This window comes from Diabrotica undecimpunctata, chromosome 7 (assembly GCF_040954645.1).
Source record: "Diabrotica undecimpunctata isolate CICGRU chromosome 7, icDiaUnde3, whole genome shotgun sequence".
Classification (NCBI taxonomy): Eukaryota; Metazoa; Arthropoda; class Insecta; order Coleoptera; family Chrysomelidae; genus Diabrotica; species Diabrotica undecimpunctata.
In genome coordinates this window covers 147,292,859-147,308,494 of record NC_092809.1, presented here as the reverse complement: position 1 = coordinate 147,308,494, position 15,636 = coordinate 147,292,859, and the positions used below count along the sequence as shown (strand labels likewise).

The following is a 15,636-nucleotide window of genomic DNA, read 5'->3' as shown; positions in this document are numbered from 1 at the left end:
CTCAAGCTTACGTTATTTCAATAAATTAAGCACTTCTTTTTCTTTTTTCATGCGCTGTGAAGGTTGGTGACGTGATCCACATACGATATTTTTAGTATCCCCCTGTAGATCCACATCTCAGAGGCTTCAATACATCTTCTGTGGCTTGCGTCAGTGTCCAGACTCCAACTTCATATAGTAACACTCGAAGAATGTAACACCTAAAAAATCAAAAAGCCTAGAAGCATTCGAAATGTGGTGTTACCGACGTATTTTGAAAATATTATGGATGGATCGCAAAACAAACGAACAAGTTCTCGAACAACTAGGAAAACAATGCGAAGTTTTAAATTCCATAAAGATCAGGAAATTGGAATACGTGGGGCACATCATGAGAGGTGAAAAATACGAACTACTAAGGAATATAATGCAGGGTAAAATCAAAGGCAGAAGAAGCGTAGGAAGGAGTAAAATCTCGTGGCTACGCAATCTCCGTGAATGATTTAGATGCAGTTCAATTGAACTATTCAGGCACATAACCAACAAAATTAAAATTGTAGATTTAATGTATTAATAGATTTAACGTACTTCTTCAAGTTGTTATCAAGCAAAATGAAGTCAATTTAATTTCTAACCATTTTATCTTTTCTGTCTGAAGGTGATTTTCAAGTGTGTAGCCTTCTAGGATGTTGTCTAAACAAGGTGTTGGCTACTTACAGGTTGTTCTCTACGCAGAATTGTACCATTCTATCTCCCCTATTGTTTCTGGTACCAAGATTGTATGTTCCGATGTTTTCTCTTTCGACATCACGACCAATTTTGGCGTTAAAGTCACCCATAATCATCGTTATCTAGCATTATTTTTGTCCTATGTCATCTTACTTTACTCATCGTTAAGATATCCATTTTTATTCTTCTCATCTCGGCTTTAGTGTTTGCAAATTTCTTAGACATAAATAAGCTGCGTACGTTCTAGGTGGCAATGTGTACTATCCTGTCATATATTTGGATCCTTTGTTCACTTCCTTGGACCTCAATAGTAGTTGATTCTTCTTACCTTCTCTTATATTAAAGAGTCCCCCGGACTGAGGGCCCTTTTCTTATTTCCGTCTGTCATTTAGATTTATGGGCAATATAATGGGGTGGTTTCAAATTGCCTTCCCCATCGCAGAATAATAACCATTCAAACTGCTTCAGTCATGCTTGTAGTATTTCAGTTTAAAGCCGGTCAAGGATCATTTCCTCTGCACCTTGAGCTGGTTCTGATGGTCGCTGCTGCCCTTCACCAGGTAGGGATAGGAAATAGGTAACTAGATTTTGGAAGGACAAAGGGATGGGACATGATTTCTCTCAGTAAAGAATTAAGAGCAAAGCATGGCTGGCATGGGCAGGGTCGCCTCCCTTAAGTAGGCCTATTCTCTACCGAGATCGTAAAAAAGTGTCAACCCGCTACCCGCTACCCGCTTTTGCTCTTAAATTATCATATAATTTTGTTTGTCAATGGTTATCCTTATACCAAGACAATGTCTAATTTGTCCTAAATCTTTAATCTAAAACCTTTAACCTAATTCAGCTTTTATTTTAAGTGTTTCAGTTTGATCTTTAGAAAAAATAAAGAAATTATCTACGTAAACTGTAACAATTATTAAATTAAAAGTTTATTATCTGTCTTAGTATGTAAATAATATGCCAATTCGGATCTTCTATATCCTAGTTGCTTAAGAAGAATGTCATCAATTTCATACCAGGCTCTGGATGACTGTTTTAACCCGTAAATTGCTTTTTTTTTAACTTTAAGACTTTATTTTCATGTTCTGATGAATCAAATCCTTTAGGTAACATCATAAAAATATTTTCTATTAAAAAATCATTTAAAAAAGTTGTTGTTACATCTCATATTTATACTGTTTGTGTATATTTTGGGATATTCCAACACATATTGCAATTGTAATCGGAATAAATAAAAAAATAAATATTAATTAACAACCATGATATTGCAGTATTTTACGTATACAATATATAGTAACGTATTGTTCTTAAGAAATTTGTTGCTTTTTTAAAAGCAATATGTTTATTTCTGTAATTCATTATATTTGATAATTTCATTGATAATATTCTCTAAAACTTTTGCATGCCAGTTTTCTGAAAATACTATCCAAATTCCGTACTTCCCAAGAAACACTTCCCCGCCACTGTTCCGGTATTACTTATTTATATCAACAACGCAATCCGCAGTCTTGATCAGTCCAATGACATACATAGATTCTTAACAATCATACGTGCTCACAATGCGAACTCTTACGGTTTGTGTTTTTTCGTTATTGGCAATTTTTGTGTCTGGTACAGGCCTGAAAGAAGAATTTACTTGGCACAGGATCACCTACGCTTGGCCCGGTCGAGGTCAAGGTAGCAATGGACCTCGTAACAGAGTGCAAAGGTACGCTGGGGGTAGTAGCAGTCCTATAATATACGAGGATCCTAATTTACCCAACAGCGGATGGAATCCCTCGGAAGGAATCGATTATAATCATGGTAGGTACTTAATTTGTTTAATTTACTTCCTAAATGTTTGTGTTCTCTTCTCTTCATTCTTTTTGGCTGCATTTTTTTAAATTTCTCATTTATTTTTTTATTTTTGCTCGCTTACTTTAGTTTTGCATTCTCTAGAGGTACGTAATTATTAGGGCATTCTACTCTTTTTTTTTTAATTTTATGTAGAAAGTATTCTAATAAGTGTATTTTTTAAATTATTTTAACTTTTTTGTCGGCGATTATTTTTCTTCGTTTGGCTGATTTTTATACTTTTTATTTATTTTATTATTTTTCCATAGTCCTGAATCCAAATCGGTCTATATCTTGTTAATGTATTGGACACTTGTAAAAACATGCACTGTTCATTTAACTTATTTTTCGTTGTTGGTCTTCTGAATTTTGTGTAAGTTTGAATAACATTTCGTTTACCTTTTTTTTTCTCAACAAAATCTATATCATTGATGTGACCATTAGATAAAAAAGTTCTCATTAACTGTTTCAGTAAAGTAAAGTTTAACTTTATCGGGTGATCACTAGAAGATTCTACATTTTTATGATTTGGATAATATGAAAATGAAAATATGTATTTGTGCTGCTTTTTTCTTTTCATACAAAGTTCATCTTCTTCTTCATTCGAGGGTATTAAACTTTGCTTAAACGTTAAAAGGGGTGTATGTTGATGGATTTGTGCAACTCTTGGTTCTATTTCAGTCCTTACGAGGTATACCTTATGCCATTTCTCCCCTTCCAATGATTTTCAGATAAAAAAAACACAACAAAATATCTAGCCTCCAACTAATAAAAAGAATCAAATACAAAATATATAAAAAAAAACTTTTAAAACATGAAACATATAAAAATAACACGATACCTCTACCTCGTGTTTTCCTTTCTTTCTTGCGTTGCTCTCATCCAGTTTTTATTTAGACTTCTTATTTGGTCTAAATTCCAATAACCTCATTGTTCATTGTCGATCTGCAATTCTAGCTATGTGTCCTGCCTATCTTCACTTTAGTCTGACTATCCTTTCGATGAAGTCAGTCTCCTTGGTCTTCTCCTGATCTCTTCGTTTTTATTTTGTGTAGCCGAGTTATTCCTAACATAGATCGCTTTATTATTCTCTGTGTGACTCTTAGTTTAGTAGCCGGGGCTTTTATTAAGGTAAGTGTTTCTGCTCCGTATGTCAATACTGGGAGGACACATTAATCAAATACTTTTCCCTTCAGGCATGTATGCAGCTCACTTTTAAATTTTTTCTTTAGTTTTCTGTATGCTACCCATCCAATACTGATTCTTCTCTTTAGTTCATGGGTCTGATTATCTCTGCCAATCTTAATTTCATATTCTAGGTATTTCCATTGATCTACCAGTTCTATTTCTTGGCCACCAGTACTGATTTTCTCGTTGAGTACTAAATTTGTCATTATTTTTTGTTTTCGAGATATATTATGTAGAAACAATGTAATTCCTGTACCATCTTATTTGCCATTCCTAAATGACTACCTATTATGACTATATCATTGGCGAAAAGTAAGCTGTTTACATTTTCTTAATCTACTTTTTTTTATTCCCTTTGTCAGACACTCCAAACTCTTAAAAGCATGATAAAAAGGTTGCTGGTGTGAGCATATATTCATGAATATTAGAGAAAAGGATCTTATACTCACAATCCGTGTTAAGTTATTGTAGGTATTTATTAAGACAAATATTGAGCGATCAGTTTCGCTGTTTACAAGTTATACAGCATCATCAGGCCCTCAAGAGACTAAAGAATATCAGAACACATAGGCAATATTTATCAAAACTCAGCTCTTTCAAAACATAGCTAAGGTTGTTTACAGTGGCCCAGTCCAAGTATCCTAAACGCATGGGTATGCTCGTTGGTATTGGCGAATTATCTTAAGGCAAGACGTCTGTCTTTTGCAAAAGATCGCCAGTGTTATTTATGCCTGTCCAGTTCTTCATGTTCCGTAGCCACGACACTTGTTTGCGACCTACTCCTCTCTTGCCTTTAATCTTTCCTTGGATGGTTAGTTGAGGGAAGATCGTATTTTTTTCCTGTCTGAATATGGCCGAGGTATCCAATTTTTCGTACCTTGATCAAATTGAGTAGTTCTCTCTCAGTATTTGCCTTTTTTCAGACTTCCTCGTTGCTCACCCTCACTCTATTCTTCGCAACGTCCACATTTCAAATTCCTCCAACTTATTAATGGAAGGTACTCTTAACGTCCATATTTTCATGCCGTATAACAATATGGACCATACACAGCATTTAACCATCCTATAGCGGAGATTGAAGGAAAGATTGCGGTTACATAGTAGCGGTTTAAATTTGATAAAAGCTTGTCTTGCTTGTTCGGTACGGCATTTTATTTCTTGTTGAGGATCCCATCGGTCATCATCATTTCCAAGTATTTAAATGTTTTCACTTGATCGATTGGACCATTATCTACTTGCAGTTGTATTCTTAAAAGTGCGTTTTCTCTTATTGCCATGCATTTAGTTTTTCCAGTATTTATTTTCAAGCCATATATTTTTCCTACGGTGTTTATTTTATTTAACATCAACTGCATATCATGTTCGTTGTCTGCTATTATCGCGGTGTCGTCGGCGTAACGAATGTTGTTTATCGGGAACCCGTTTACCTTTATTTCACACTCAGAGCCTTCCAGTGCCTCTGCAAAAATGTTCTCCACATAGAGATTGAAGAGCATAGGAGACAAAATACACTCCTGTCGCACCCCTCTTAAAATTTCAAATTCTTCTGTGTTGGTTGATTTGTTCAGTTTCACTCGTGCTTTTTGATTCCAATAGAGATTCTTATGTCTGTCTAGAACTCTTATGTCTGTCTCGTCAATGTTAGCGTTATGTAGCATTTTTATCATTGCGTCATGTTTTACGGTGTCAAATGCTTTTTCATGACCGAGTAATGTTATGACTATATCCTTTCGTTGATCCATGCAGTTTTGTACAAGCGTATTCAAGCAGAAAGCTACTTCACGTGTACCCAGTCCGCTCTTGAAACCAAATTGTGTCTCACCGCTTAGATCTTCCAGTTTTCTGAACATTCTTGTGTGAAGAATGCGAAGAAACACCTTAAGCAAATGGCTCATTAACTTATCAGTCTGTGTTCTTTGCATTTTGTCGCTCTTTGTGATTTAGGGATCATTATAAAGGTTGAATAAAGCCAATCCGTTGGAATGTGGCCGGTGTTATTATGTATATGTAAATATTACATTGAAAATTGTTACCAGCATGTCGATGTTATCATCTTCCAACATTTTTATGGCTTCCGTAGTAATTCCATCCGGTCCAGGGGCCTTGCCTAGTTTTGCTACTTTTATAGCGTACTCCACCTCGGCGCGAATAATGGGAGGGCCGGATAAATTTTCCGTGGGTAGGTTAGTAGTTGGCAGAGAGCAAAGAGGCACGAAGCATAGTTTGCCCAGATTTTACCTAGTTCTTCCTGAGTATGAACGTAGTTTCTTTGATCATTCTTCAGGCGAGTCTCACGCTGTGTTTTGTATATACTCGAAATTTCTTTGACCTTTTTATGTAGTCCAAAGCTCTATTAGTATTATCTAACTAATAATACACTGAGATAATTTCGTATATTGATGTCCTTTGGTTTCTTGAGGGCCTGATCATGCCTTATAACTTATAAACAGTAAAAATGGTCGCCCAATCTTTGTCTTAATAAATATCTACAACAACTTAACATGGCTTGTGGGTATAACCTGTTTCTCTAACATCCATGAATATGTGCTCTCACTAGCAACCTCTTCATCGTGCTTTTAAGAGTTTGGATTGACTGACAAAAGGAATAAAAATAGATGTAAAATCTAAACAACTTACGTTGTTTCGATAATATATAAATGAAGTCCAAATTTTTTGCTTATCCGGCTTAACCGATCAGTGATGGTAATCATTTGAACTTAATTTGCCGCTAGTATAAGTGTATCATCTGCGTATCGCAGGTTGCTAATTTTTCTGTCTTCTATAGTGATTCCTCCATCCCATTCGTCTACTATTTTGCTCATTATATATTTAGAATGTGTTATAATGATGAAAGTATGCAGCCCTGTCTAGTTTCTTTCTTTGTTTTGAACGCTTCTTAATACATTCCGTGTATTTGAACTTTGGCTTTGGCTTTTATCATACAGATTTCTTATTAGCTTAACTAGGTGGTTAGGCACTCCCATATTTTCCATTATACTCCAGAAGGGATCACCTCGTTCCTGTTTCTGGTACGAATCCGAATTATTCTGTCTCTGGAAGTAGAAAGTTTTTTAGTTGTTTATTAGTTATATGTAGCAGAATTTTGCTTGCATGAGGAATAAGGGCAGTATTTCTGTAATTTCTGCATACGGTTAGTATTACTTTTTATGGATATTGATAAAGGTTGATTCGTACTACTTATCAGGCCATTCACCTGTGATCCATATCATGTTGACTAATGACCCCTGAAGATTTTTTGCTTCTTAGTTGCTTGAGAGCCTAATACTACTACTACTTAACTTCTCTTCCGATAATGTTTGGTTCTGCCCCTCTGATTGCATGTTTCCTGTGTTCTGAGACTGATGCATATTTTGAAGTGTCTTTGTATAATTTTGACCAGTAAGAATATCTCAAGATAAATCGCCAAAAGGTAAAAGAAGCATTGGACGACCTAAAAACACTTGCCGAACCGAAGTTTAAACATGCATTTTCTTATTAAAAAGTGGGAAAAAGGGTAAGAAAAAGAAGAAGTATATAAACACAATAATAACAACTAGAATAGAAAATTAAGTGACCAAAGGTTTCTATGCCTGAAGTTTCTTAAAGCCCTAAATAAGGATTTGTGAAGCAGCGTAAAAATCAAAGAACATAAAAAAACAAGTTATAAAATAACATCGGAAAAACAACAGGAATGAGCAGCTTTGATAAAGAAATGTACCGATATGTGAGGTTATGGAAAGGAGTGTACAGAACACAATGACGATAGACGCTCTGGAATAGTTTATTTTCTTATTATGCACTACAGAATAATTTTAATCGTATTAGCAAACTATAAATAATTGTGTGTTAGTTACCTTTTTGTCTAAGATTATTTAAAAAAACATCATCAACAAAAAGTATTTTATACTTGTATTCGTCATTATAAAAATTTTATTGAATTTTGTTACCGTATCAGTTTTTCGATCAATATAAAAAGATCAGCAGTGATATTTATGTAAATATTTTAAACGATTAAGATTTTTAAAATTGTGTTAAACTGACCTTACTACTTCCTTTGTAATGTATCATGCCGGAGGAAAATTATCACATCCAAGGTTAATTTAGAAAATGTCGTTCTCGGAAACAAGTAATAACATATTAAGAAAAATAACACTCTTTGGTAAATCAACCTTGAAAAATTGGGTTAAATATTCTATTTATATAACAATAATGAATATATTACTAAGATAAAAGAAAAAATGTTAATATGGAGACAAACAAAATCTCTATGTTCCGTTGAAGTGAGTTTCATTTGAAAATACCTTTATACTTGACTATGACAGCAGATTTTATGTCAGAAGATTACAGCAATCTTTATAATTATAACACCTAAATTAAATTTCAAAGTAATACTTTGCTATCAAAACAATCCTAATTAGGTAAGACAACATTGAATAAAATACCTGCAAGAAATTACAAATATATTAGTATATTATTGGCATCTATATCTATAAATATAGCTCGGTATAATTGCCGAGCTCTTGAAAACAAGCAAAACATTAACAATCCCTGTACTAACAGAGCTATTCAATAGACGTCTCCATAATAACAAGATCCCTAAAGACTGGAACAAGATTCTAGTAATACTCTTACACAAAAAGGGGACAAATGTGATCTACAGAATTATAGACCTATATCGTTGCTCAATCAAGTATACAAACTATTGTTTGTATACTTGACTGATTGAACAGGCTGGCTTCCGCAAAGGAAATAGTACATCAGACCATCTGCTGACAATGCGAACATTGATAGAGAAGGCAAATGAATACCAACTACCCGTATTTCTTGCCTTCGTCGACTATGAAAAGGCGTTTGATAGTATCGAGGTATGGGCCATAGAGCAAGCTATTAATAATTGTAGAATAGATTCGAGATATAGTCAACTGATACATAATATATATGAAAATGCAACTATGATAGTACAACTAGACGAAAATACAAATTCGATCCCCATTAAGAGAGGAGTGAGACAAGGAGACGTAATATCGCCAAAGCTTTTCAACCTAGCCCTAGAAGACGTCTTCAAAACTACAAATTGGTCAACCTATGGCATTAACATTAATGGCAACAAGTTAAATAACCTCAGATTAAAGCGAGCACATTCGAGGAACTGCAAATTATGACGGGGGAACTAGCAGCCAGCTCCCAATATGTCGGCCTAAAAATAAATATGAAAAAAACAAAAATAATGACAAACACAGATGACCCTAGACGTATAACTATAAATGGCAGTGAGATAGAACAAATCCAGGAATATATCTACCTAGGCCAAATCCTGAAACTTGACAAAGGGAACCAAAATGAGGAAATGCGGATCCAAAACAAAAGTCGAGGACATAACAACAAAAATTGCCAAACTTAAATGGAGCTTCGCGAGCCACACTGCTAGACAAAAAGACCAACGTTGGAATACCACAATACAACATTGGAGACCTTACGAAAGTAAACGAATAAGAGAAAGACTACAGATGAGATAGGTTGATGACATTAAAAGAATAGCTGGAACAAATTGGAAATATGTTGCTCAGGATAGGGACCGATGGAAGGAGTTGGGAGAGGCCTATGTCCAAACATGGACGACAGAAGGCTAAGAAGAAGAATATATCTATAAAATATTTTTTAAAATTATTAGGAGCTAATTAAAAAATAGTACAAAACCATTATAACGTAAGAGCAATACGGTATCAATAATACAATTAAAATGTAATCAAACGAAACAAAGCCAGTAAAAATAAACCAAGGAATAGAACTATGGTATAATAATATATCTCCAACGATTTTTAACATATATAGTGATAGTATTATTACATTAATACGGACAAGTATACACATTAATCAATATACTTTTTGCCGATCTTCTTTAAGTGTCATCTCTCAATTAGAGGTTGGATACTCTGTTGTACATTTGTTACAAGATATTAGCCAGAATGCTAAGAGAGAAATTAACAGATTTGCTGATGATACACTAGGTTAGTATCAGGCCGCTTTTAAAGTTAATAAATCAGTGACCGATCAAATTTTACACTAAAACAAATCCAGATGTGCTATCAATATAAGATAACTCTTCAGGCATTACTTACAGATTTTAATCAAGCGTATAATATGATAAGAATGAATAATATGTATGAGGTGCTGAGCCCCTAAGCATACCCGCAAAGCTGCTTAGGTTAATAAAAATGACTTTCATCGGATGAGTTTTAAGTGAATAGAAGTCTTAGATGAGGAGATATGTTATCCACGGTGCTTTTTATTTTGGTACTAAAAACAATAATCAGAAATAGCCGAATTAAAATGACCGGATCCATCTTCAACAATGTCTGGTCTTTGCTGATAATCTTACTATTCTAACAAAATTAAGAAAATAATTACCAAATATTATAAAAAGATTAGAAAAGGAAGCAAAATATTTTGACCTAGAAGTAAACCAGGAAAGGTCAAAGTACATGATACTAGAAAATACAAAGCAAAACGAAGAGAGGCAGTTTCTTTCATATCTAATAAATCAAGGAAATATAATTTTAAAAAAGTGGTCCATTTTACTTACCTGGGGGGTATTATAGAAGAGAAAGGTCATGAAGAATTGGAACTGAATGCCAGTTTGGTAAAGGGAAATTTAATTTAGTAGGCAATGAGCATGATTGGACAAGAAGCCACCCCAGTTAATACAAGTTTTGTAATATATGAGTATTATATTAATTGTATTTTAGTACTAGGCCTTCAACGCCTGTAGAGCTTTGTTAATAATAAATAATATGAAATTATTATTGCCAAAAAACTCAAAAGTACGATAAGTATCATAGTAATCACGGTTTATGAAAGCAATGGTTTATCATCAACTAATTTTTCAACAGAAGTTCCCTAATTATATTTTACGTCACAGTAGTAGATTTTTTTTTTTTAAATATTACTACTACTAGAGTTGTCATAGTTTTTACTGTATTCATGATTGACATAGACTACAATTTTACTTTAGATTTTAAATTTTAAACCCACAGTATATCAGTAACGAGAAAATATGTCACAAACTTTATAAAAATTTTTACTCAAAATTCAATAGAAAATGACCCACATAGACCCTTTAGATTACTTTGCGAACACTTAAATTTTTATTACATAAGTTATGTTTCTGTAACTCGACTTTAATCAATATAATAAAATATTTTTATTATTGCAATAACAAATATTTTATTGGTTCAAAAGGTTATAAAGTGTATCAAAGGATTGCTTTGTGTGTATCAAGGTTTCATATAAACTAGATATTACAAAATTAAAAGCATAACAAACGATTGTCAAAAATTGTTTTTTACAAACATTATCGCCAAATTAAATATCAGAAAACTACTTAAATTTTTTTACCATATAACAATCTTTACCGTACTCTTTATATATATATATATATATATATATATATATATATATATATATATATATATATATATATATGTATCTATATCCTCTCATTATATGACCCAAATATTGGACCGTTCTTATTTTGATGATGTTGATCAATTCTCGCTCTTTGTGCATAGTCTCTAGTACACGTTCGTTAGATATGTGTGATGTTCCCGGGATTCTGAGCGTGCGACAACATCACAACTCAAAGCTTTTGATTTTAATAAATACTTAGAATAACTAATACTAAATGCTAAAACTAAATTCTAGTACTAACTATTAATAATGTAAATATATTTTTTTCCTTAAGAGCTGAACACGATTCAACACCTCGGAGGTTTATTCCCTCTTTGTGTTTTTTTTTCAAATGTGTATTTTATTGTATATTATTATTTTGTTCTTATTATTTTTTTATTATTATTTATTATTTATTAATTTTTTTAAATTTTTACTATTTTTTTAATATCAATAATTTTTATATTTTTAAGACAAATATTTTATATCAGTGTAGTCCAACCTCAGACAGGCGGGCCGCATGCGGCCCGAGGCTCGTTAAACTGCGGCCCCCGCAAACACATTTCAAAAATATTGCCATTGATAACTTTTACCTGTTCCAACCCTGTCTAATTTTCCGTAATCTTAAGAAAGTAGTTAACCTTGAACACCCACTCCCGATGAGCGGGCAGTTAGCTTCAGTCAACTGCAGGTGTCGTGTTGAATTAATAGTAGCGAATAAATTGAATGTTAAACTCAGAATTAGTATTGCCAAAAAACTCAAAATTTTCGAAAAGAATCGTACGTTCCAAGGAAAATGGGAAAATCAATATTTTCTTCATCGAATTAAAAGGCAAACTTCGGTGCATTATTTGTTGTCAAGTACTCGCGGTATCAAAAGAATACAATATTAGTGGGCATTGTGAAACACAGCACAAAACAAAATACAACAAATATCAAGGTGAAGCTCGTCTTGTAAAAGAACTTAAAGCTAAATTGAATAAACAAAAATCTATATTTATAAAACCGACAGCTGTTCAAACATCAAGCTTAGCAGCATCATATGAAGTATGTTTAGAGCTTGTCAAAAGTAAAAAAGCATTTAGAGATGGAGAAATGATCAAGCGGCGTGCCGTTAAAATGGTGCGATCCTTTGGAGATGAAAAGATGGCCAAAAATTTTGAATATGTTTTGAGTTTCCTATCAAACTGTATCTAGAAGAGTTGATGAGCTTAATACTCATGTGTTGAAAAAAATGGTCGACACAGTTCGTGATTGTTTGTACTACTCTTTAGCCCTGGATGAATCTGTTGATATTACTGACAAAAATCAGCTATTAATTTTTGTTAGATGCATCAGTGAAGATTTTTGTTTAACTGAGGAACTTCTAAAACTGCACCACAGGGAAGACTGGTCCAAAGGTATAAATATATTTGAGGTAGTTAGTGACGCTGTGAAAAATATAGGCAGTTTTCAAAAGTGCAAAAATGACAGGACACATAACGGGATTGGATGGACTTTTGCGGGAAAATGGTGTTAACTGTGTTATGTTTCATTGCATTATCCATCAAGAGGCTCTCTGCGGAAAGATAATTAAAATCAATGATACTATGAAAACTGTAGTGCAGATAGTCAACAGCTTAAGATGAGGAAACAGAGCTCAGCGACACTGAAAATTCATCTCTTTCTTGGAGGAATTAAATACTGAATATAAGGACGTCCGCCTGCATTCAGAGATACGCTGGTTGAGTGCAGGTAAATGCCTTAGAAATTTTTTTTTCTTTAAGAATAGAAATTTTATTTTTTTTTTGAAACGAAAAAAATTGTTATTAACACGGACATATTTATAGCAAAGCTTACGAACAAAACATTTCTTCATGAACTGGCATTTCCAACAGACATTACTACAGACATTGTACCTCTCACTTGAACACATTAAACCTACAACTCCAGGGGAAAAATTAAACAGTATCACAGTTGGTTGGTCAAATTGAGACATTTCGCAAAAAACTTGATCTTTTCGAGAACTGCATGAAAATAAACGACCTCACAGATTTTCCTGCATGTTTTGAAATAAATCAAGAAGAAACCATGGTCGATTTCTCGAGGTTTGCAAAAGTTCTTACAGCAATAAAAAGAGAATTCGATGAAAGGTTTTCGGAATTTGATGCACTAAAACCCGATCTTGAGCTTTTTAACAATCCAATGGGAGTCAACATCCAGAACCAATCAGCAGAATACCAATTAGAGCTGTGCGAACTACAGTCCGATTCGTTTTTTCAAGCAAAGAAAAATAAAGACATTATTACCTTTTGGAAGTTAGTCTAAAAATATCGTTTTCCAAAACTTCGTAACTTTGCGTTGAAACTATATTCAATGTTTGGTAGTACGTATATATGTTAAAGTACATTTTCTGCTTTGAAGCATATTAAATCTAAAACACGTAATCGCATAGAAAACGATTCTCTGGAAGCGCGTATTAGACTCACTACGACTAGCATAGATATAGATATTATATATAGTGCAAAAGTTAGTAGAGGATAAACCCTTGCCTCAAATATCCCATTGATTTTTTATTTTATGTTAAATTTTAAACATAACATGTAAATTGTAAACCATAATAAAATACTTGGAAATAATCTTTCGTTTGTATATTATTTTTTAAAATAAACTTTTTTTGATCGAGTCGAGTTCACTGGCCTTTCATAATAATTTCAATTTTAATAGGGCCCGCAACGTCTAAAAGGTAGGACCGCACTGTTTAATATTATCAACAGGGCTTGAAGTTCTTCTAGACTCTCTGTTATTATGGTCATGTCATCTACTTACTGCTCTTTTCCCCACATACCATAATTAGTATCCTCTACCTACCAACTCCATACTCTTACTTGTACGACTTCCAAGATTTCAAGACCTTATCCGAATTTTTCTAACCTGTAATACTGTTTCCCCTAAAATAGTCCTCATCCGGAAATTCGAACGAAGGCTCATATTGCTTCCGGAATATTTTACCTTAGAAGATCATTTCAATATAATTTTTATAAATTTTATAATTTAATGCCCGAATGCTTTTTCGGTCAGCATGATATCCTGTACGCTTTAGTCACATACTACCATACTACCAATGCAACCAAAGTATAGTATTATCCTACACCTGCTTACATTTTTCAGCATAAGCCAGGATTCCTACTGTAAAGTCTGCCCTATAAGCCAATGCATTGTCGCCTGTATATATTGTTGAAGTATTGCTGTAAAAACGCGGAACTGGTTTGTTATATCTACTCGGTTTTCTATTCCCAGTCCCAAGTGCCTAGTAAATTTAGTAACTATTTTTTGCTATGTTGTTTCTCCGACTGTAAGTTGCTGGAAGTTACTATACAACTAAGTACAAGTGCACATAACTAATAATAATTGTAACTTAAAAGTAAACATTATTCATTATTCATATGAAGTTTATTAATAAAATAATAAAACTGCTTCAATTTAAACAAAGACTTGAATGTTCATTTTATCATTTTAAAAATTTTGTAGACGTTTATACGTTAGTATTTACTAATTACTTTTTGAAGGTATACTTCTATACGCGTGCTCGACGTTGGAAATTTGCACGGGAGTGAATCGGTGAAATCATTACATATGTAAGATATGAGTAAGAGAGAGACAGAAGATATAGTTTCTCTCTCTTTCTCTATTGGGAATAAAAATGTTCCTTTTGTATATATATGTTTAATATTAAATATTATAATATAATATATATTAATATTATTATTTATGTGATATGTTTTGTATTATTTATTAAAAGTTCATAATTATTTTATTATTAGATTTCAAAATAATAATTACAATAAATCACTTGTATTAGTGATTGGCAAATTTTTTACGTGTTTGGTTCATACGCTGGTATATGTGAGTTCGAATCCCGATATGAATTTCCTTTTTTATTTTTTAAATATTTAAAAACCTCACGTTAATCTTATTAAATATATGTAATATACGGAAAAATGCTAAATTTTAAAAGAAAATGAAAATTTACAACATAATCCGGATTCTTGGTTTTTTATTTTTATCTTACACAAACATTTTTTGAAGTTATACTTCTATATATTTCATTATATTCATTATATTCATTATATATGTAAGATATAGGTAAGAGAGAGACAGAAGATATATTTTCTCTCTCTTTCTCTCTCGAGAATAAAAATATTCCTTTTGTAAATATATTAATTTAATATTTATTAATATTATTATTTTTTAATTAATATTATTATCATGGTAAACTAAACATATGCGTAAGTAAGTTATGTATATTGTCATTTGTAAATACTTATGAATATTGCATTTTAATTTGTATTGTATTATTATATTAAATTATGTTGCAGTGTGTTGTATTGTATTTTTATATTAATAACAAAATAAACAATGAATTTTACTGCAGAGTATGTGTAAAAAAATTTTTTTGCATTCAACTGCTTTTATACATAT

At 32.7% G+C, this 15,636-nt stretch overlaps 1 protein-coding gene across 1 annotated transcript in view; it reads left to right on the top strand.

The window, feature by feature from the left end:
• The first annotated feature begins 2,207 nt into the window (after positions 1 to 2,207).
• LOC140446017 (L-dopachrome tautomerase yellow-f2-like) overlaps positions 2,208 to 15,636 on the top strand; it is a 30,984-nt gene continuing 17,555 nt past the window's right edge. The window contains exon 1 of the mRNA XM_072538510.1: positions 2,208 to 2,511. Coding sequence (XP_072394611.1) covers positions 2,268 to 2,511 — 244 coding nt within the window. The 5' untranslated portion in view covers positions 2,208 to 2,267. The remainder of the gene's footprint in view (positions 2,512 to 15,636) is intronic.